Source organism: Polyodon spathula, chromosome 8, assembly GCF_017654505.1.
Source record: "Polyodon spathula isolate WHYD16114869_AA chromosome 8, ASM1765450v1, whole genome shotgun sequence".
Classification (NCBI taxonomy): Eukaryota; Metazoa; Chordata; class Actinopteri; order Acipenseriformes; family Polyodontidae; genus Polyodon; species Polyodon spathula.
Window position 1 is genome coordinate 24,146,016 of NC_054541.1, and position 25,438 is coordinate 24,171,453.

The 25,438-nt window shown below is 36.4% G+C and overlaps 1 protein-coding gene across 1 annotated transcript in view; it reads left to right on the top strand.

The window, feature by feature from the left end:
• The first annotated feature begins 508 nt into the window (after window positions 1-508).
• The window catches only part of LOC121320237 (metallophosphoesterase domain-containing protein 1-like), a 37,370-nt gene continuing 12,440 nt past the window's right edge, over window positions 509-25,438 (top strand). Inside the window, exons 1-4 of the mRNA XM_041258489.1 lie at window positions 509-669; window positions 6,221-6,542; window positions 10,263-10,444; window positions 16,426-16,651. Of these exons, the coding sequence (XP_041114423.1) occupies window positions 6,388-6,542; window positions 10,263-10,444; window positions 16,426-16,651 (563 nt within the window). The 5' untranslated portion in view covers window positions 509-669; window positions 6,221-6,387. The remainder of the gene's footprint in view (window positions 670-6,220; window positions 6,543-10,262; window positions 10,445-16,425; window positions 16,652-25,438) is intronic.

The window sequence follows — 25,438 nt, forward strand, 5'->3', positions numbered from 1 at the left end:
AAAACAGTTATTGTGGTATTAATCTAACCTCGTCAGAGTGGTTTTAAACTGCAGTCCAACTAACTGCCTTTTGCGCTTTCGCTACAGTTCAATTGCAGTTATTTTTCGTATCGTTGACCATTGTAACCAGTGTAAACAATGGATTTTCACAGTTCAGACGGAAAGGTTCAGCTATCGGTTTTCATATAGGCTACTCAGAAGATGCAATCAACCAAATACAATGGGGAAAGACCAGAAATGATACAGAAAACACATTACCCCACTACAAATGTTCAATGAGGGGGCTTAATTAATTTTGTTTTAGTAGGGGTTGGATCGTCAGAACCAGTTTGGGAGATTAAAGGATTCTTGCATCATGCTGTGTTCAGTTGATTTGTCGATCTCTTGTCTTTGACTGTTTCCATTCATCTGCATGTTGCTGGTGAGCTGGAAAATCTAAAGAGGGAGAGGCAGAGAGGGAGAGGCAGAGAGAGAGAGGAGAAAGGAGAGATGAGGAGAGAGGATAGAGCAGAGCGGGTGTCTCTGAGCGAAGCAACCAGAATGAGTCAAATTGTGAACCATACCGCACGTATCTGTAACAAAGCTCCAGTGGTCATTTCTGCACAGAAACGGTGAACTTCAGAAGTACCAAGGTCCGTATCTAGCATTCTTGAAGCCCACAAAACCCAGGTGGGTACTCTTATTTTTGTCATCTTATACATGCTCCGTGTTTTTGCCTCTCATTGTACCGCATATTCAGAAACTGTTTTTTATTTGTTTAGGTTTTTTTTATATTCCTATAATTTAGGGACCCGTACTTTGCCAATGAGAGAAACACTGAAGTCGATAAAAAGATTCATAGTTATAATCTTGTTGAATTTTTTACAGGACGAGGAAAAAGTACTAGTATCAAAGACTAGGGTGGCAAGCGCCCCCTGGACAATTAACACCATGTCAAAAACGTTGTAAAAATTACTGATGTAGACATTTAGGGACATTATCATTTTTAGTTTCTGCATGTCCGTATATAACCCCCAACACTCATTTCAATACAGCATTTTTTTTGTTCACAGCATTTTGTGATATGGTGTATGTTTTGGAAATTATATAATATATAACAGACTGACAAAACTCTTAGTGAATCATAAAAAGCCTTTGCCCCACAATACCAGCTGTTCGGGTATTCATGTCATATTAATCAAACGACTTGTTTTGTATTTTTTGTTTGTATTAAGTTTGTACGATTCGTACTGCAAAGTTACCACACACACAACCATTAATACGACATATATAGTATATATATATATATATATATATATATATATATATAAATAACGATTGTCATGTGTGAGAATGCCTGATGGAACTTAATATATATCTATAATATATATATATATATAATATATATATAATATATATGATGAAACATGTCTACAATAACAATAACAGATTGTATTGTAGAATGCCTGATAAACTTAAGTCGTTCTTCGGAACACTGAATTGGATTGATTTGCATAGAGCGATATGCCTTACATTGTATTAGTTTATTTAGCAGGCGCCTTTACCCAAGGCGACTTAAAGAGACTAGGGTGTGTGAACTATGCATCAGCTGCAGAGTCACTTCGAACAACGTCTCACCCGAAAAACGGAGCACAACAAGATTAAGTGACTTGTTCAATATCAGTGAGTCACTGCGTGAGCCGGGAATTGAACCGGGGATCTCATGGTTGTCAGCCCTTTAACCTCACGATGAAGTGCCGATGAAAGTGAGTCTGATCAAAATGCCAAAATCTATGTGATAGAGTTGTTTTCCTGCCATGACTTCACATTTCTCTGGCTGATAGTTGTCGGTGGGTCAGCTTCTTTGCTTTGTGTCTTGCATGGTGGTGCTACTGAACTGTCAGGATTGCAATGCATTTCTGGTTTGTTTAAAGTTCTTTTTGTTTTGTTTTGTTATGTATTACAAGCTGTATTGGAGGTAGAGCAGTTGGTTGGGGAAACGTATTTAAAACCCACAGTCCTGGACCTGTACTGTACTTTGCTTGTACCAAAGTGTCCAGATCTGTAGTGGGGTACTATCATGTTGTACCAAATTCTGATGTGTGTTAGCCGACCTTATCCTTAACCCTTTTCAGTCCACAAAATCTCTGAAAATTAAATAACTCATAAAATTACATATGGATACAATACATTTTAGAAATTTTCAAGTGCATATTGTATTTTTAAATTACAACATGAGTCCATTAGGAATCATTGGGCAACACTGAATTAAAAACATGTGTAATTGTTTTTTGTAATTTTTTGTAAACAATTTAAAATACATGTGAAGTATCTGAATACTCGAAAAAACATGTTTAACTTAACTGTGTCATTTCTTAAGTACAGACTATTAAAAACATTAATATCTGCGTTTGCTAAAAAAAAAAAAAAAAAAAAAAAAAAATGATGTTATCACAAAGGGAACTAATTATTAATTTTAAAAAGCTATAATAAAACATATCCTTTTTCTATCAATCAAGACCAAACCCTAAACTTTATTATATTTTATGGTGTTAAGTTGACTGTAGCATTCATATTGTGTTTTTACTTAGTGTGGACGTTTGTTAAGCATGTAAGACACAGAACAATTTCACATTTTTCACATCAGATGCAAGAGTAGGGTTTTATACAAAGCATACATCTCTGCCATGCTGAGGCCAGTGAGCCATCCCATCAAGTCTCACGCCATCCACTGGTCTCTGTGAAACCTTGTGTCTAGCTGCATCATCTTCCATGGACTCCAGGGACGGTCGGCCTCTTTTGCGTTACAGGAGCTTGCCAGATTGAAGTAATGCATAGGCTACTTCAGATTGGAATGCTAGTAGGGGCTTGTGATTTACTGCCAGCTGCTTGCACTGCCATCGGTGCAGAAGCCTTCCGTTGACTACACACGTGTCAACAATGTGAAATAAGGTGTGCGGATAGTACCTCTTTGACCTGACTTAATCCTGTAGAGCTCTACAAACATGTCACTGACGTTAACACCTCCCATGCGCTTCTTGTCCATCTTCACAGCTGCTGGTCGTGGAACCTGGACATGCTGCTTTTTAGCAACAGACCAATGCTTCACATTCTCAACTGGAATTGCTCCGTTTCATCTTTAGCTGAATTGACAGATGATCCAGAGTTGCACAGAATAAAGGTTTTTGCTCAACTAAGTGGTCAAAAATGTTGTCTGAAAACATTTTTGTTTAGTATTGGTAAGGTGTAACTACCTTATCTGGTGGTGGAGGCAGCTGGCTCATCTATTCAGTGTTACCAGGCTCTAAGTCAACTATTCTCCATGCTATGGCCCTCTTTACATGGTTATTTTTATGTTTTTGCTTGGGATTTTGCTTTTGTCTTCTGTACCAACTACAATACTGATAAAATGTTCTTCATCAGACCTGGTCATTGTTCCCTTCTGGCTGAGGAACACAGTCAACATCCTCACTATCACTCCTTTCCCTATCATCTACTTCTGTCTGAAAGCCAACATCTGGAAATTCAAATGCACTTTCAGTCCCTCCCTCATAATCCAAGTGTAAGCTTTTCCCCTTTCCTTCTCAATGCTTGCAGGTTGGGCTGTATATCCTTTCTCCGCTTTCTTGTAGAACACACTTGTAGGTATTGCTGTCATCTATACAATAAAACATTTAAAAGACGTAACTGGTATACTTTTAGACCATTTCTGCTGGCAGAATCTATAAGCTATAAAATGGAAATATAGTATTTCTTGATTACTAGACATAAATACTATTTTCTATCAATTAAATAACAAATGTATGCATACAATGAAAGATAATGTAATGGTGTCATATGGTGCACAGTACAGCACGCAAAAGGTATTGTGCATAATTACGGCTCACTGACTCCATTTTGAATCATTTTCAGACATAAAAATAAACACATTTAGACGGTGTACATACATGTAATGAACATTTTCTAACACAAAATAACTAATAATTAAATAAAAAAAGTTTAAATAATTAAATTATGTTAGGCATAATACAATGCATAACACTACCTTGTAATCATACACTCTAAGTCACATGACCAAGCAACCCCCCCCCCCCCCCCCCCCCCCCCCTTCTATATCCCCCACCATTGGCCCAAATTATAACCAATTAGTGCCTTCATTACTACCAATGATCACAAATGTTTTTCTTGAGCAGAAACAGTGAAACCCTAGCCCCTAAAACAATGATTCCATTTGGAGTCGCTGGGCTGGAACTTACATATTTCCTGCACTCATTTTTCTATTTGCTTTGGGTGCATGCTCCAAATTCAGACTAGTATGTCGTAAGTCAGAATATTGTACTGTGAGAGACCCAACATGTGCAGTAAAGTTCTCTACATTACAAAAAAATGCACCTGCATGTGGTAGTTAACGGTACAATTTAAAATTTCTTCAGCTAATAAAATATATAACAGTTTTGAAACTAATTTCCAAACACACAGTTTTCTTTTAGTAAAACTGGGAATGGATTTGTAGAACTTTGTTTTAATAAATTTTACCACCTTTTTTGTACCCAATCTGATGTTCACCGTATCACTGCATCCCACTTACTGATCAGGAAGACTGAATATCTACTAGCATTCTCCCTTCCCAATCTGATGTTCACCGTATCACTGCATCCCACTTACTGATCAGGAAGAAAACCAAACTTCTGAATCCTGGAGCCCAACCCGGGAAAGCTCTGCCTGGACTCATCAGGTACCTGGCCAGTAGAGGTCAGTGAAGTGCAATGAGAGAGCTGCTCCCTGCAAGCCCCAAGATTGGAACTGTGCTTGCTATATTCAAACCATTTTCATATAACTTGCCACCAACAAACGTTTTAGAACCTTTTAGAATCCTCAATGGTACATATTTAATATTATTACAAATGCATATAAACATAAGATAAGCGCATATCTTAAATCATTGTTATTCCCCACAGGAGTGATCTCTTCTCTATCAATCATTGATTTTGACAACACGTTTCCCTTTAATTGATAAAAAGCAGCCCCAATAGCACAGCACTCAGCACACAAATCAGCAGTAAAGGTCTTCTAACTGCTCAGTATTGTGTGGAAATTAAGACGATTCTTAAGCATTGATGCAGGTACATGCCTGTCCCCATTTAAACGTGTCTGCTCTCTTGACTGCCTCTGTTGTTCTGCCAGCACAATATTTACTACAAATTCATATTCCAAGATTTATATGAAGATGTGTATTACAGTCTATGTGCTATAGTAGATGCGCAGTCTTCATATTGTTACATGGTAAAATACCACAAATGAATGCTAATAAATGCATTAAGGAGAGCTCCCCTAGCTATATGGAACAAGGGGCCAAAGGGGAGCTGAAAGAATATTATAGGATAATTGAAAGTTTTGTGAAGGAACTGCAGTGAAGAGCACACAATTACAGTATATGTGAAAACTGTACATTTACATTTTCATTTTGTGGGATAATCTTAACAACTATTATTTAAATAAAATACTGCGCCACCAAAATCTCCCCAAATGGGCCACCTCAGAAATCCACTACTATATGTGAAGTCAAAAAAACAAGAAAGTTGATTTTTTACCAAGCTCCATATTTCCACTTTTACCAATGCTAGAGATTTCAGCTCTTGGTAAATTTGTACGGGCAAATAACTAATACATATGTAGAACAACATCAGGAAGTTATTTGTTGCTTTATTATTAACTGATTCAGTAAGAAGCAAATGCATTTAATTATTATATTGTTTTTGTATGTGTGCCCTAAAATGAGAAAATCTAGCCCTATTCAGAGTGACTAAACAACATTGCAACAGGAGATCGCAGACTCCAAAATGAATCACCCATGCTTGTGCTGTATCTGAATGGAATTCTATTGAAAGACATTTTGACTTCAAAATTGTATACTGATATTTCCTGTTCACCACATGAGTACACACTAGGAGTACAGTATCAGATTTACACGGCTCTCCCTCTGATGACACTGACAATTATGATGGATATATCCTGAATTTGTTTAAATCATTATTTTCCCTGCTGTACCAGAGCATACAAGCATTCCATGACTGAAATATTCATCAAACCACTGAGTTGGAAAGATTTCTAATGAGTTCCCAGAGCTGAAAGTGTATTATTTTTCCCCCTGGATCTTCCTAAGTGATATTAAATAAAGCCAATCCACGCGAACAGATTAGCTGTCAACTGGTTCCTCTCTGTCTCTCCAATCTGCTCACAGGGCTCTGACAAGGAGAGGCACAGATAGGGAGACGGTGGGTGAAGGTGGTAGCTGAAGACATGGTATCTGTGCATGCAGGTAGAATGGGAGCAAGGCAGATGAGCCTGTGAAGAGACAGACCCTGCTGTGTAAACCCACATCACACCCAGCCACCGGACCCCAGAGACATGGCGTTCACCTTGTCTGAGATAATGGCTGCAAGGCGGCAACAGCATGGCGGTAGAGTGGCAGTCGACGTGGATGAGCACAGTGCCAATCCAACCCAGGCCTTTACCTTTTATAACATCAACCAGGGTCGATTCCAGCCACCACACGTACATATGTAAGTGCCTTCTTGATTTTTATTGTGCGTTAGGTATCTCTAACTACACTGTAATTATATAATACTATAATATAATATAATACTGTTATATAATACTATAATTATAATAGCACAGTAAGTACACATATGCGAACATAAGAAAGTTTATAAACGAGAGGAGGCCCATCTTGCTCGTTTGGCTGTTAGTAGCTTACTGATCTCAGAATCTCATCAAGCAGCTTCTTGAATACCCCTTTATCTAATCTCCATTTGTGACCCCTTGTTTCTTTTTTCAGGTTGAAAAAGTCCCTTGGGTTGACATCTGTTCAAGATTAAATAGATTCCATGCTTTTAGACTGTCTGCATATGACATGCCTTTTAAACCTGGAATAATTCTGGTTGCTCTTTGTTACACTCTTTCTACAGCAGCAATATCCTTTTTTTAGTGAGGTGACCAGAACTGAACACAGTATTCTAGATGAGGTCTTACTAATGCATTGTACAGTTTTAACATTACTACCCTTGATTTAAATTCAACACTTCACAATATGTCTGAGCATCTTGTTGGCCTTTTTTATAGCTTCCCCACATTGTCTAGATGAAGACATTTCTGAGTTAACATAAACTCCTAGGTCTTTTTCATAGATTCCTTCTTCAATTTCAGTACCTCCCATATGGTGTTTATAATTCACATTGTTATTGCCTGTGTGCAGTACCTTACACTTTTCTCAATTAAATGTTATTTGCCATGTGTCTGCCTAGTTCTGAATCTTGTCTAGATCATATTGAATGACCTTTGCGGCTGCAACAGTGTTTGCCATTCCTCCTATTTTTGTGTCATCTGCAAATTTAACAAGTTTGCTTACTATACCAGAATCAAAGTCATTAATGTAGATTAGGAATATCAGAGGACCTGATACTGATCCCTGTGGTACACCACTGGTTACCTTTCCATTTTGAGGTTTCTCCTCTAATCAGTACTTTCTGTTTTCTAAATCTTAACCACGCCCTAATCTATGTGCATGCATTTCCTTGAATCCCTACTGTCTTCAGTTTGAGAATTAATCTTTTATGTCGGACTTTGTTAAAAGTTTTCTGGAAATCTAAGTAAACCATGTCATATGCTTTGTAATTATCCACTGTTAATGTTCTATCCTCAAAAAAATCAAGCAGGTTAGTTAGACACAATCTCCCTTTCCTAAAACCATGTTGACTGTCTCCCAGGATACTGTTACCACATAGGTAATGTTCCATTTTTTATCTTATTATATAAGTTTACATATTATAGAAGTCAGGCTTATTGGTCTGTCGGTTTTGTCTCCCTTTTCGCAAGAGACTGTTGCATGATCTTTGTTAGCGGTTTGTAAATAACTTCTTTGAGTACTATTGGGAGGATCTCATGCGGCCCAGGGGATTTGTTTATTTTAAGAGCTCCTAGTCCGTTTAACACAATGCTTCGGTTATGCTAAAGTTATTTAAAACTGGATAGGAACATGTCGACATGTGAGGCATGTTGCCGTGTCCTCTGTAAAAGCTTGTGAAAAATAATAATTTAATATATTTGCTATTTTTTCTCTTCGTCTGTGATTTTGCCATTTGTATCTCTTAAACATTTGACCTACTCCTTGAATGTTCTCTTGCTGTTATAATAATAGAACAACATTCTGGAATTGGTTTTACCCCCCTTAGCAATGCTCATTTCTATCTCTCTCTTGGCCTTTCTAACTTCCTTTTTGACTTATGTTTACAGTTCCAAGTACTCTTTCTGTGTACTTTGTTCTTGGTCCCTTTTAAACGTTCAGTAAAGTGCCTTTTTTCTCTGGACATTTTTTTTAAATTGATCTATTAAACCATTTTGGCCATTTTGTTTAGATTTAGAGTTGTCTGTTTTTGGGATGTGATTGTTTTGCACTGTGGATGTTTTCTCTATTTTACTCCAATCTACTTCTGTTAGTCTCTGCTTCATTCCCTGATAGTTGGCCTTTTTAAAATTGTAAACCTTAGCTTTAGTTGTTACTTTTGTTGTAAAAAGCACTTCAAATGAGATCATGTTCTGACCTTAGTTTGCCGAAGGTTCTCTGTCCTCTGTTTTGGTTATTTTGCCTTTGTTATTTGAAAAGACTAAATCAAGGCATGCCTTCCCTCTAGTTGGTGCATTGACAAATTGCGTTAGGAAGCAGTCATTTATCATTTCAACCATTTCATATGGTGTAGCAGCAATGTAACAACATGCCTAATTACCAAATAGAAAATGTTGGCAGTTGCTAGCATGTTTTGTAATTCTACTATATTTACACATGTGGTCGAGTATTTACAATGTAGCCACGCAATTAGAGTGTAACAGAGACACTTAAGTGTAATGTAAAACTCCCTTCTGATATTTCGTCACATTGGAAGTGTAGCATGCACACATATTTAAATTCCAAATTGGCCCTAATTAAACGCCCTACCAAATATCACTTACAGTATGCGGTCCAATGATTTGTTTCAATCATCATTGGGAGCAATTAGTTATTTAGAAGTGTGTCCTATTTGTTTTCTTTCAGCAGGAGACCTGAATAAAACCTCTTTGAATTTGGAATGGAATCACCATGCCACGTTATTTATTTATTTAGAATAACAAAGTTTTGTGACCTATGTTGTAAACATCTAGTCACAAATAGAATTCTGCTCTGCTGATGAACGATATTTGCATTGCAATTGAAATGACAGCATGTGGTTACAAATTAACAATGATGTATTAATTATAGCCAAATAACTATTTCATAATCTTTAGAATGGCAATATAATAACAACCGAATGGTATGGTTCTGTTTTGAGGTCACCAATTTCATCTCAGTATAAAGACAGACTTACCATTAGGATTGCTTTATAAAATTATTTTTTAATCTTAAAACCACTGGTTTTGGAAGGCACAATCTCATTCCTAACCTATTCTGGTAAATCAATTTCTTTATAATTTGATACGTAAATCATTGAAACCATCTGAAAATGTTTTGAGTAATGTAGCTAATGAACTCTGAAAAAAGTAATTTGGAAGAAATGAATATGATAATAGAAAAACACTTAACTGCTTTTTAATGTGTATGATAGACACGTAAGCATATTCTTTTTTTTCAGAGAGGGAGCCAAATGAAAGTACGACAATGGAAATTTATTTACCTAAGAATCTGTCACTTCTTTTTGAGTGGCTGAGTACAGTAGGTTTTTACTGTGGAGTAGTGCTGCATGAACCAATTATTGGGTCATTGGTGTTGATTGGCCTAATTTACCATTCCAAGTGAAACAAGGGACAAGACATCTGCTTGGGTTTGTGTGGATCAGTGTTCTCTACATAATCTAAGAAAAGCATCCTTCATCACAAATACAAGCAGCTGTTTCTTCACTTGTTTCACTTGCAAATTAGTCCATTTAACACCAGTGACCCTCCGCGGATTCTCAGCACCTGATTTCTGCGGGGAACTCAATCCGATTAATCGGTTTGTGCACTAATAGTAAATCAAGTATGAGAAACATTAAAATAATAAGACATAAACAGTGCTTGTTGAGATGCAAGCAATGACCCACAAAGCCACATTACAGGCAGGTTCGTTTAGTTCTGGTTTTCATTAACTACACTCTTTGCCACGTGGTTTGTCCTCGTATGCGGAGTTTGAAGCTTTTCTTTGCTTTTCTAAGACCTTTCCATTCTCATTTGGGAATGGATTGTTTGGTTTATTTAACCTTTTATTCTTCTCAAAGGGTGGATCCATTACCCCATGATGCCCCGAAGCCTCCTGGGTACACCCGGTTTGTCTGTATTTCGGACACGCACTCCAGGACAGATGCCATTCAGATGCCATATGGAGATGTCTTCATCCACGCTGGAGACTTCACCGAGCTGGGCCTGCCCAGTGAAGTCAAGAAGTTCAATGACTGGCTGGGTAAGAGCTGAACATTTTCAAATGCCTTCTTTATACACCACAATGGGCAGACATACTATCTAGCTTATTAAATATTCATGAAACTTGGGTATTATCAGTATCAGAGATGTATTGAGAAACGTGTCCATACATATGGAAGAAGCGGGTTATACTGACGTGCATATTAGTTAAAGATACTGTAATTATATAGTATCACTAATGAATATGTATCACTAAGAAAGGGATTTGGAAGTTGGAATAAATCATTCTGTGCTAGGGATTAGTGTTTTAAATGAATTCTTGCACAGTGGTACTTTGAAGGGCTTTGTCAGCATCTCATTAAAAAAGGTTCCGAGAATTAGGTAGGCATTAAAAATCTAGAGGGTGGTATCTTCAGGGCATGGTTGAAGCACATTGGCCAAGCAGAGCAGGAAGCTTGTACTCTAGCTGCCTGTGCTGCAACACACTTCCTTCATGCATCCAAAACCTTTGTGGAGAATCAGTATTTTTCATGAAACATTAAAATGCAGGATGAAATTTGTTTTATTTCTAATGCAAATCTTGAAATATGTTAGGAGTTTTGGGGAGGAATGGGGTTGTAATTACAAACAGCAACCTGTACACTGCCTGAACTGTTATCCACAGTTTGTAGTCCTTTCCTTTCAGCATTGATTATTAATGTGCTCTTTATTATCTCAAGAGAATCTGCAACTGTTACATTCCTGAATGTCATTCTGCTTTAAAATTCAGAAAGAAAAACAGTATTCAGAGAATTCCTCCATGACTAGTCAACAGTTTAGAGATCCGTGTCTTATGAAATATTTTCTCTTGTTCACAGTGTAAATAATACAGATAGGCACTCATGAAGTGATATATGTGTTTTATACTATGCAATGCAACCCTATGTCAAAGGTTCCGAAAGCCCATAGCAATGGAATATGGAGACTCTGTGCCACACAAGGGGGTGTTTTCCATTGCTGCTCTTTTCTCTCGGTTGTGTTATACTATAGGTGTTGGTGGGCATTGCACTTACAAAGAGTGCTTTTGCTAGGTGCTCTTAATGGGATTTTATGAATTTTTTTTTTTTTTGCTTGTTTGGTTTTTTACACAATTATGGAACTGCAGAAGGAGCTTACTGAGAAACTTGGCATATTTGTATTTTCACATAAAAAAGAAAAGTGGCAATAGATTTAAGGGCGTATCACTTATACAAGTTATCTAAAAAACATTATTTGATATTTTTTCATATTGAAATATTTCCGGGTTTTTTTGCAGAATTATTATCTCTTATCAGTCTACATCCCTTCACGCAACCTTCACTCAAATGATCTTGGATTCTTATGTGTTCCCTCTATTCTATAGGTGACAGGGCTTTTTGTTGTTATGCCCCAAAACTTTGGAACAACATTCCTAAAGAGATCAGGGATTCTGCCACTCCTAATGCCTTTAAATCTAGCTTAAAGACCTACTTTTATAGAAAGGCATTTTTATGACTCTTTATTTTCTGTTTTATTTGTTTGTAAAGTGCTTTGAGATGTTGCTTTTAAAGGCGCTATATACAATTAAGTTTATTATTATTATTATTATTATTATTATTATTATTATTATTATTATTATTTATTATTATTTATTTATTTATTTATTTATTTATTTATTTAAAGTAATACTGGAATAAGTTTGAGAGTCTCATAGTTGTATCAACATTAAAGTTGGATAAAGAAGAAGTTGGCAACTGTTTGTAGGACAGTGGTGAGTAGTAAAGACTGACTGATTACAACAGAATCTCATCTTGTTAAGACTTAGACTTCTTCTAAACAACAGTGTCATAGATAATGGTACTTCGTGATACTGACACCCCGTCTGCATCTTGAATGTCCAGTGAATAGAGGATGTGTGATAGTTTTAATTGGGTAAACCAGAAAATAAAACAGAGTCACTGTGGGATGACAACCTTCCTGTTCTCTGTTTATCTTATAATAATAATGTTATGATTTGATTTGCCTAATAAAACTTGACTTTCTTGGTGTTTGTCACATGATTTAATTTTTAATGCACATCACTCTAACAAATGCATTAAAAAGGTAGCATGCATACTTGAACATCAACAAGCAACACAGCATTAATTTAACTTGTTTTAATAGTTACAGTGTGCAATTAAACAGGAACAGGCTGATTTTTGTTTTTAATGCCTCTCTGTAAGCTATGGAAGGATCAAAGAAGAGTCACAGTGATTGAATGTGTTTACTGTAAATCGTAATGCCACCTACAGGGCTACAATTATCCAGGATTTATATATTTCTGTTTTGTTTCCCTGAGTTGTCAGTGGAGTGTTGAGTGTTTGTGGAAGATGGGAGGGGTGGGGGGGAGCTATAGTATTGCAGTCCAAATCTGCTTTGCCTACACAAGCAGCATCAGAGCTCCTGCACCCTGCCCGTTCAAGAAGTTTGAGCTCAGAAGTTTCATCCATATCTGCTTTGCCTACACAAGCAGCATCAGAGCTCCTGCACCCTGGTTCAAAAGTTTGAGCTCAGAAGTTTCACCATAGTGAACATTGGGTTTAAATAGCACACCACTGATCTGTGGGATCTCAACTGGTAATATTGGTTCAGCTGTTTTACTCCACAATGGATATATGCTTATTACAGTTTACCAAGGTAAATTTGCCCAGTAATTTTGTAGTTTTTTGCCATGCTTTTCTCATTGTTACGTATATTGTTATGTTAACCTTTATATGGGCAAAAAAATGTTTTGAAAATATAAATTCATTCGATAGTAGATTTGTAGATTTAAAAAAAAATAATAATAATTGTTGCTTTAAATGCATGCACTTTTATTTTCCCCAAACTGTTTTTCAGCTGTGTGGCTGGCTAGTGAAAAATGCTACATTTTTTAATACAGTCATAATCCTAATTGAAACGACCTGGGTAGCAACATTAATTCCAAAAGATAGATATGTATAAATTATTGTTTCCATCCAACAAATCTACCACACAAGTAATATGAATCATATTCAGATAGAAATGTGTATGACTGACGAATGGAACTACCGGTATGTACATTTTCTCTAAATATAAAGTCATATACCAAAATACTACAAAGTCTTATAACACTCCTGTAGTTTAATAAACTGTTAATTAAATTGGAAACTGTAGGGAAGAAAAAAGGAAAAAAATAAGTTTTGTCTTGCTTATCCATTTGGTGACATTGGAATTAAACAAACAGCTTTGAAGGTTAAGAAAAAGCTTTTTTGTGTGGGAGTAAAACATGTTTTAATCCACATGCTAGATAGACCCTGACTGACAGAGCTCCACTGAATTCCAGACTATGATGTTTATTTATTTAGATCATTAATACTGGGGAGTCTGGTGTGCGGTATGGCTGGGTATGTTTTAACTCATAACTGTAGCTTTTAAAAGGCAATGAATAGTGTATGTGTGTATGTATGTGTATATATATATATATATATATATATATATAGTATATAATATAGTATATAATATATATATATATCTATATATATTATATATTATATGTAGAATATATATATATATATATATTATATAATATATATATATATATATATATATATATATATATATATATATATATATATATATATATTACAACAGAACACAACTGTCAAAAACATCAAATAAAAGACTTGACAAGGCACTTTTAGTATGGTATTCGTGGTATGATTAGTGCTCATGTTTAAATCAGTAATCTGTAATCAGGGTCCAGTCCCAACTGGATCATATTAGTTTACTGGTCTGCTCTTTTGCATGGAGTTATATTTGCCACATACTACTACTGTATTATAAATCGTGTATAACAAATCAACACTGAATTTTCAAAGTTCCAGTACATTTTATCCTGCCTACAGATGTTATCCTGTGTACAGATGTCATGTTATCCTGTAAGACATTGCTACAGTATTTTGCAATTTTATTTCACGTGATTCTCGAAACTTGAATTTTTTAGCTACTCGGAGGTCCCTCTCATTCATTCAGTGGTAATTATGTTCAATTGTAGAGTAGACAACTGACAACACAAAGACCATATCCTATGGTTTGCAGTGACAAGCAGTTTTTCTTAACAAGTAAGGCCAGTGTGACAGAGTGAATGACCTGACCCCCAGTTTGATCCATATACATTCTGTTCTTATGTTTAAAACTGTGTGGTGCTAATTTCTGTTGCTTTTCCCTTGGGATCTCTAGCTTTTGGGCCTGAACTGGGTTAGCAGTTCTGGTGTAAAGGTCCATACATGACAAATCAAATATTCTTTTAAAGACTGACATTGTGTGTCTAAATATTGAGTTAGCATCTTTATCTTAAGACTGTTCATATTTATAGCTACTGTTTAAGGTGGCTGATCATTTCAGCCACATGCATTTGAATAATGTTAGGTGCTCCCAGTAATCCTGTCAAACAGAAGTGTACACTGCCTGTCTGAGTGTGTATGCGTGTGGAATATTTCAAGTTTATTTTGGATCTCGGATTTTGTTTGTCTCCATTTTTTGGTACTATTCTGGATACCAAACTCCCCCATACTTCTCTCTTATTCCCCGTAAGCCTGCCTCAAGCCTTCCGTAGGAATAAGAGAGAAGATGAGTCACATTTCCCATTGAGTTGTGTTTGTGGTAAGGCAAAAACCATCCCTCATTTAACAAAAAACAGCTCTTAACACCAGCCTCCACAGTGTAAAAGGACAGTTCATTAACCCATGTTGGCTCATCAACACACCTTACTAGGCTGGTAGTTTGTACTGTAAATAATAATTAAAACAAAAAGAAAATCAGAAATAAAACAGTCTTGAGTCAGAAACCAATTATATGGCATCTTATTTCAGTCCCCAGAATCGAGCTACAGTGTGCTGCTGTGGAGGCTGATGGCACCAACAGAAAGCAGTTGATGGGATTTTTAGACGCTTTAATGAGAAACACTGAAGATACACAATTAAACTAATAAAACAGAATTATCAGAAAAGCACCATTTTGATAATTCTGCGGAAAATAACAATTATGGACATTATTTTCTGAGTGAAAAATTTAATGGACCATAATTTAAAAATGATATACTGCAATAATGTAAGAATATATAGACACAAAATGATAAACATACTGTAAAATATGAAAATATGTCATCTGATTAATATTCTCATTTCTGATGTTTTCTCCCATGAAGGAATATATGTTAGACTTTACACTTTATTGACTCTTTTTAATTAAGTTTATTTCTTGTTACACTATGGTAAACATAAGCTGAAATATGTGTCATGTCTGATGACATTTATTTATTAAAATGTCTGTGCTTTGGGGGCTTTTGGGATTCACAGCTACAAATACCGTCACTGCTTTGTTTTCTCTTTCTGTTGGTGACTCCACTATTGTTCTTAATGTATTTTCTATAAAGTAAAAATGTGTTTCTTCTCTAGTTTCCTTAATTTAATATAGTAATTGGAGGTAATGTATTCTTATTGCACCGTATTGTTACATATTACCCCAGTACAAGATTGACTGTATCTGCAATGACAGGTGTACAACCAGGTCAAAGTCTCAAGTTAGAATGGAGCCATAGGAGAATCCATAGCAATGAGGGGGAATATGGATTACTTGCAATCAAGTGGTCAGTCATCATGCTCTTTAAATAAGTCACAAAACAGCACTCTGACAGTGCCAGTTACAAATCTAATGTTTGCTTGATATACATACCTGAGACCCTGGTACACAAAATCCGTACAAACACATTTTTGTTAGAGCTGGATTCAAATAATTAGGGTAGGTGCACCAAGCATTTATGCCAGTGCAAATGCTGCACCTCTGATTTTTCTTCTTTTAAAAAGGAACAAAATACCTCAGAATGTTAATCTCAAATCACATACTGTGCGTTAGCCTGTTGTTTCTTACCATATTCATGTCATGTTTTTCTTTCCAACAAGGAAAAGGCTTAGTGTTTTATTAGTTTTGACTAGGGCTGACTCTGTTTCTTTTATTTTTTTCCAGGTACATTACCGTACGAATATAAAATAGTCATTGCTGGTAACCATGAGCTGACATTTGACCAGGAGTTCATGGCAGACTTGATCAAGCAAGACTTTTACTATTTCCCTTCAGCGTCAAAACTGAAGCCAGAGAACTATGAAAACGTTCAGTCCTTGCTTACACACTGCATATACCTTCAAGACTCGGAGGTGACTGTGAGGGGCTTCAGGATATATGGGTCCCCGTGGTAAGTGTGATTTTACTTTGCTTAAGAGGGCAACATGTCTCATGAGGAAATATATTACTGCTAATTTTGTGATTTTGTGTACATACAGTCGTTACACAGATTGAAATAACGTAATCATTACGATTTTTTAAATAGTGCGCAAGTAAACCCTCAATGTGTGTTTTATAGATGTTCTGGACATGCTGAACTATGTGACAGATTAATGCCCTGGTTTCATGAAAGCTTGAATGTCTTTTGTTAGCATCAGTTTGCCAGGGGAGCATTGTAAGAGGAGCAACCATTAACCCATCTCAGTTTAAATCTTGGGCAATGACACACAGCTCTTGTCTGCAAGTCATAAATGAGCTAATTAATGTTAGTGTTTGCAGACCAATTACCCCTGAGCTTCTTACTGCAGCACTTGTATTGTTTGTTCAGCCTAAAATGTAAACCACAGCAAGCCCTACTACTGCCCTATACTTCCCCTGGGTGTGGGTGCAGCAGATATTCAGTTCCCAAAGCCTTCCTCCTGTATTTACCTCTCCAGCATCCAGCCCCTTTGATCAGTGTCAAGCTACCAGAATGCTCCACAACCAGTCCTAACCCAGCCACTCCCTAGTGCTCCCTGGTGATATAGCTCAAAGCTAAAAATAAATAAATAAATAAATAAATAAACAAGCCTAGAGATTCAAGTAGGGGCCTTCCTCTACACCAGGGCTATTCGGCCCTGGTCCTGGAGGGCTACTGTCCCAACCTGTAATTGTTCTAACTGTATACTAAATTGATTAATTGGACCAATTAAGCTTCTACTAAGCACTTAATTGGTCCAGTTAAGTAATTTAGGGTACAGTTGGATTTTGCCCTGCTCTACACTATGCTTATGTGTCACATTCAAACATTAGCAAACAGCAATGTAGTTTGCCTGACAAGACTACAGCACAAACTACAAATAATGAAAATCCTGTGATTTTAAAAAAAAATATATAAAATTCTCCACAGGTTGTGTCATTAAATAGTAAAATTTCATGAAAAGTCTCATTATCCAAGAAGTGCATAAAGTTCTGTATAGAAAAAAAAAAAATCTACCTGAGAAATTTGCATAATTGAAATAATTATTTATACAGTAATTTTGTACAGGTACTTTAAAATCTAGGTGCAATTCCAATGTATATCGAATTTGTCTGGGTATCTCCTGTTATGATTGCAGGTCATAGAAACACCACTATATTGCTATCCACCCTTTAGTGACAGTAATGTCTCTAATGGGCCAGGCTGCTGGTGGCACCCATCTGCTCTTCCATAGGAACAGTGGGACCAAGCCACAACACTGACTCGTTTCCATGGTGATTTCTTGATTTTTTTCTAAACAAGAAGGATTGATGGACAGAAGCCCATATTTCCTCAGTGTTCATTTTCATGTACTGTAGCCTACGTCTCGGCTGAATCAACCCTAGCTGGGAGCCATGCCTATTGCCACGTTTCCATCTGCCACTGTCAGATTGTGTGTATATTAGCGGCAGACCAAGACTGCTTTGTACTGAACCTCTGTCAGCTCCAGCTGGCACTGAGGAGAACGTTACCTCATGAGTATCAAATGCAAAGGGTGCTGCAAAAAAAATGAATGAGGGGATTACAGAAAACATTCACTATTATTTCCACTTCTTGTCAACCAAGATCACGGCACCTTTTGCCACAGTGTTTTATTTCAGTAATGTTGCATTAAAAGGAGGAAAATTATTGCAACTGTTGAGGTAACACAACCTTTCAAGTAATTTGTCATTCACAGATCAATGCTTTTCCACACATGAATAATAAACAGAAAAGAAATAAGATTTTTGTATCAGACAAGAATAGCTGTAAAAAAAAAAAAAAGAAACTGCTTTTTTAACATCTTAAATTACACTGGCCATTAAAAACTGAAAGTCACAAGAAACAATGGATACAAGTGAATAGATGTACTGTTAAACTTAATTTACAGATTTATAATATTAAACCAATTACCTCTCTCTGCGTATTTAAGCTGTATCCGACCAGATCAGTTCCCGCTCGGAATCGTCTCCACCTCCTGAAAAATCTCAAAGAATCACCTGGAGTGCTTTGTATTTAAATGATGCCTTGATGTTTAAACATACTATCGAATATATATATATATCTGTACAGTACATGAAAGTAGCAGTTACACCATGCATGCATGCAAAAAAGCATGGTTTTCACCTGGTTTTCAACTGCACTTGCTATCATATTAGCACTTTGCCATCATTAATCCATTTAAATGATATCGGAATGTATTCAAATGAAGACAAGAGCGTGGAATTGGGCAGGGATCTGGAATACTAAGCGGGTGCAAACATTATAATGAGATGTAAGGATTTTGCCTTGAATTTAGGCAATTGCTGACCCACCAAAAACTTTGCACCTCTTCTTACAAGGTGCAAATCATTACTTAAGTAAAGAGTAGTTAAGAGCTGTATAACACCACACACCTTCAGAGACCTGTCATTGGCCTCAGGGTGGCTGCTGTGGTACACTTCCTGATGTGGCGATGCTCTGCTCTTGTTGAGCACAGGCAGGAAAACCTTTGGAGGAGAAGGGCAAAACGAGGAAGACCCTGCGTATTCAAACCCAGGGTCACTTTGTTTGGGATGCCGGTGGATATGGTGGTAAGGCTTTATCGTCTCACTCAGCAGGTCATCCTAGACCTAATAGCTGAATTTTACCTTTTCATCACCTGGTTGACTGTCCTCCTGGTAACACTGACAGCATTTGCTTTCTCCACTATAGAGGACCATATGGCCTCTTTGGTAGCATAACTTCTGTTGGCTTTTCCAAATAACAAAATTTCTTCAGCCGTAAGGACTCTGAGTACTGTTTGTTTCTTTTCTATGCATCAAGAGGACTTTGCTGCCCTTCTTCTGACCTATTTTTTTGTCTGGTTTGATTTTTGTGCTCCACAAATCTCATACTGTGTCTACTGCTCTCTGTACTAAAAACTCGTCTCAACTTTCACTCAGGAGTCTTAAGATCGATCTTGCTGTCTGATGCAGAAATGCCATTTGCTTCCACACATGCTAATCACAGCATCCACATTGTTGCAGGAGAGAACATGATCTTGGTTCACCATGACACTCATAAGGCAGATCTTCTTTCTTGTTGTGGAATGCTCTCTGTAAAAGTTGAGAATAATTCCCCAGTTAAGTAAACATCAAAACAAGCAAGATCGTGATTCAATACTTACACTTGATACAGCAAACCTAAATTCTAGTTTTGTGAGAAAAGGCAGTTGAAATGAGGAAGGGGCATCTCAGGTCCAAATGTCTTTCTGCATTTTCTAAATGGTCTCATTAGGAATGTGATCACAAAGGTGACTCTATTAACATGACAAAGGACACCACAATCCCTGCATCTGTTTGATTCTCTCACAGTACAAGAAGTCATGGCCCTGTAGTCAGTGTTCCAGATAAGGTTTTGGGTCACTGAGTGATTTACTCTCCAATTTAGACCCTATGTGAGTAATTTATTTTGGGTAAGTAAAACGCAATATTATCTTGAAGTCTTGAATACTTTCAATAAATGCTGTACATACTTTAATGCTAACTTATTGGGTATGCGTTAACTACAACCTTATATTTTAACTGTAATTTTACTTTGGATCGCTGCACAAAAACTAACAAGCTTGATAACATGCGAACTCAAGCTGTGCAGGAAAATTGCTATGTGTATTTATTGCACATTAAATTTAAATATCATATGTAATTCGTATTTAAAAATCTGTGAAAGAGTCACATACATTTTAATTTAAATTGTACTTACTATAGTGTTATATTTTTGGCAATTCTTAAGGGATGCCTATTATTTTAAAAAAATCCCTGACAAAAGCTACATAGGTATTCAGAGTCACTGTAGCGGTGATCTTGAAAAACGTCTCTCTCCGGTATTCCGGTATTTTTTTTTTTTTTAAATTACCTGTGAAAAACCCTCAAGGGTCTCAGTCTTTAAAAATGTGCTTGCTGCTGCTGCTGCCCCTATGCATGATTATATCTTCTTATTAAAGGATACAAAAAAAGGGTTTGCCTGCTTAGGAACACTTCAAGCTGAATCCACTCTCAAGTAAGAATCCATGACGTGCCCTCATTGCAAGATGGCTGGAGTGCTATCATTAGGCAATACAGCACAACACATATGTAAGGATGACAATTGATCCATAACACCTTGACCTGACCAAAGCTGTTGACCATGTGGGTTAATTTCTTAAATAATCTAGCAAGTGTAAGACTTTGTTAGTATGGTACCAGTTAAATTTTGTTTTTTTTAAATACAAATTTGCTATATCAGGAGCCTCTATTAAAAACTGCACACATGGAACCTATATAGTGACTTGAAGTGCGCAACATGTAAGGTTTATGAAAATATTTAGTTGCCTACTATATAACCCCTTTAGCTGTAACTTCTTCATTTGAACTACTTAAAGTATGTGTCCTCCAAGTCATCTTATTGAGACCATGCTTCTTAACAACGCACGTTTCATTTTGATGAATGTAAAGTTTCTAAAACTACACTTATTGTTGATATTAAATCTAGATGTTGCAGCTGATTGGTGGGTAGAGTCAAATTTGAGGGAAACCACCCATTTCTCTTCCCTCATTTCCCTCACTGTTTTGTGTTAAGTCCATCTGTGTTCCTTTATTCTGACGGTCCTGGAGAGGTTCTTCCCCACTGATACTCCTACTGGATAGCAGCACGGAATCTGTATGTCATTACCCTACCAGTTTTGTGCTTGTGAGGTGTAAGGTTAAATTCATAAGTGAGCCCCTTTATGGGTTAAAATTCGTAGTTGAACATGTAATATAGCTAGCAAACTTTAAAATACTTTTGTCTCTTGGGTTTTTACACATTCTAATTTCCAACTAAATGGGACATCTGTTTCAGAAAAGGAAGATTTGCCACGGTTGTCAAGGAAACCATCATTCTGTAGAAAAACAAGGTTCCAAAAGCTTTATGGACAGAATTAGGTAGAATATAAAACACCATTGCCTTTCAAAAGACACCAGTACAGAAACACAAAGACTTACCAAAAAATGAGCAGCATTGGAATTATAAACATAACTGTATAATTTAATTATACATATAAATAATTTCCACCAATTAGAATAATTCAGAATCCTGAAAATAAATCTTAAAATCTTTGATTATTTTCTTCCTAAGAAAAGATATTTCCTTATTTATGATAATTGGACATTGTTTATAATCAGAATGGATTGTTCTGGACAGCTGTACTGTGCTAGTATTGATAAATAACAGTTATGCAATTTAAATCCTGGTGTAGGACTGGCCATTAATGATAGTGCCTGTATTATAGAAACATTCTCTTGATGAATTCTCTTGAATAGGGTAGCCAGTTGCATGCAGGTCAGCTATCTCAGTCACATGCAGAGGGTATTATAATTCTATTTGTAATACTAAGTATCCCAAGTCATGTAAACACAGTAGGCTCTGTTACCAAGGCATTACATGTATTGGGTTTTTTTTTGTCACCTATACTGTATATATACTAGTGTCACATGAAAGTAGCCTCTTTCATACATGTATGTAAATGTTGTTTTATGTGCAAGAATGATATATATATATATATATATATATATATATATATATATATATATATATATATATATATATATATATATATATATATATATATATATATTCTCTCTTTCTCACATTCTGTGTGATACATATTATACTGTATCAGCACTTTTCTTATGACAAGAAACTCAAAAATGACGGATGACACTCTTAACCACTCCTGTGTAAGATGTAACATGACAACTCTTCATTCTCATGAATTCTGAATCTAGATCTGCTCTCTTGTGGTCACCAAGGAGGAGCAGTAACTGTTGGTTGAGGCTGGAATGATCAAAAGAGTCGAGAGGTACTGTATGGCAGTGCCTTCACCGTGTTGAACATCTGTACATCTTTATTTTTAATACCTCTTTTCTGCTGTGGTTAGGGACTAATTAGGAATTGGCCTTGGTTTTAGCTGAGCAGATTTTTGGATTTACGAATAAGCCAATAAGATGGCCGCTGTCCAGCATCATTGCAAGTTCTTTCTTTTAAAAATGTCATTAAGTCATACATTTTGTACATTTATTTATATTTCTCAAGCTATGAAAAGTGGTGTAAGATACTGTTTTATTTGTGTATTTTTCTTCATCTACAGTTTTGTTGCTGACCTAAAAAAACGCTCCGTATTAATCTTCTGTAAAATAGTTTTATGATGACAAGTGTGAATGGGTTCTTCTGTAATTGTAAGCTTTGCGGATCGTTTGGAGAAAAGCCTATTTAAACTTCAGCAATTCCTTTTTTGCCTCTGGAAATCTCGACATTTTAGGTTGTTGGAAGATATACATTACTGGAACTTAATTTGACAGTGGAAGAGATGTGCTTATCCTCTTTAGGGACCAGGGATGTAGAATTTTCTTTTGTGAAACAAAGACAGAAAACATAAATAATTATTGCACCTTGAGAAGGTATTCCTTAGGATATTATGTGACAACACATCCTCCACACTTAAAAAGCGGAGATGAATCTGTCTCTTGCCTGACATAAAACTTTATTACAGCACATCAGCACACACAGGTGTTTGTCTTACAAGAAATGGAATATTTAATCATCTGTTGCCTTTTTCTTTAAGTTGGTTTTAACACACTGGGACTGAACATTGATCAAAAGGCATTCAGTATTGCTATGTTAGCAAAAGATGAAAACTTGTCAAATAAGTTAAGATAATTATTTTTACTCACTTGAGAAATATAAATATTTGATTTGTATGCTTTTATACTGCCAGTGAATATCTGTGACAGGTGTAACCTGTTTTATGGTAATAAGACTTACCTTAGGGTACACATTAATTGAATCAAGAAGAACTGCTCTGCTTAGCAAGCAAGCCAAATGGATTTGTATTTTCCCTTTCACAGATTAATTCAATGACCTTTGCAATATACATGGTCTGATTGCAGCTAGACTATTGGAGTGAGTTGGAACTGCAGCTCATGAAAGCGTTAGGTACCAGGAAGCAGCAGGTACCTTAATCTATTACGATACAATACAAATGTATTTTTATATAGCACCCTTCACGCCATGGCAGAGCGCTGTACAAAGTAAAACAAAATAGCTTAATATATAATACACTCCAGTTACAGCCAAATATATAAAATCACATTCAATAAAATATGTTTTCAATTTAGACTTAAAAGAATCCAATGTTTTAAGCTGCCAAATGGTAACCGGAGTAGAGTTGATTTAAGATGACTTTTTGGAACAACTAAAAGTTCTGCATATTCTGATGTCAAAGAACGAGTAGGAATATACAGTGTAGTTATTGGAGATAAGGTGGCCATAATCCGTGATGGACCTTGTAAGTTATTACAGCAGCTTTAAAATCAATTTGGAAGCTTACTGGTATCCATCCGGACTAGCTGAAGCCCTCTAAGTTTAGTGGCAGGCATACCAACAAACAAAGCATTGCAATAATCAAGACAAGGGGCTTGATTCTGATGAAACAAGTGCAATCACAGATGCAGTGATTAAAGTCAAACGCCTCTGCCCTGTACGGCGTGGCTTCTCCAAAAGTGCGGTTCTGATCAAAATAAAAACCCGGCGCAAGCACATTTAGTGGCGCAGTGACAGCACCCAGCCAATCAGTGCTGAGTAGATTAGGGAATCTGTTATCCAATCAGGGCCAGGCAACAATTCCTTTAAGAGAGAGAATGCGCTTGCGTCACTGCAGGGCCCTGTTTTGAATGTAGAAGTGGCGATCATGTCGAGCGGCAGTAGCACAGAGCAAGAAAAAACAGCGCAAGTCAGAAAAAGCAAGTAGGTTACTCGCTGAGAGAATACGTAAACCATGCTTCACGACACAGGAGATTTCTATATTAATAGAAGAGGTAGAGGCACATATTGCAATCATTTATTATTTATAATAATTATACATGGTAGATTATTTCATGGCATTGACATTACTACACGTAAAGTGTAAAATACTTACTACCCTCCCTGTTCTGTCTACCAGTAGCAGCAGCTGATTCATTTTCTAGTGGGACATGAAGTGTCACATCATGTTCCCTCTGAGCTTGTAATGTACTGGAGTTTCAATATAACTAGGGCTTAAATTCTCATGGAATGTTTCCCAGAGCCCAACCATCCCCATCCCATCCCATCCCCCATCCCATGTCCCCCGTTTGTGAAAAGATCATATAAAGAATAAAAGTACAGCTAACTTTTTATTTTATTTTATTTGCTTTCGAGTGCATTTTCATGCATTTGTGTATATTTCAGTATTTAAGATATTGTTAGGTCTTAACATTTATTAGCAAAATAAATAAAATAAAAAGTTTTAGTAATTAAAAATAATCTAGCTTTCTGCACTATGTGTTAATCTTGATCATGCTGTTTGTTCAATTACTTGTTCATAGTGTGTGTTCATAAAGTCAAAGGCTTTAGACGAGATGCAACGTGCCTGTGTTGTTACTGTGATATGCTTAAACAAAGTTACTGAAACTAATCAGACAGCTTGCAGTTGTTTGATTTCAACTCGTCATTCAAAACAAACTAGCTGCTATAGTATTGGTTGCTGTATTGCCACCGACAGCAAACACTTTGTCTATTATTTTATTTATTTTTTTAACTTTATTTGCTATACTAAATTAAAATAAATAGATAGGACAGTGAGGAAGCAGAATATCTTACAGTGACAGACAACATTCAGAGGCTGTGTGCACTACAAGAACAGAGACTTTCTTTCAACAAGCAGGC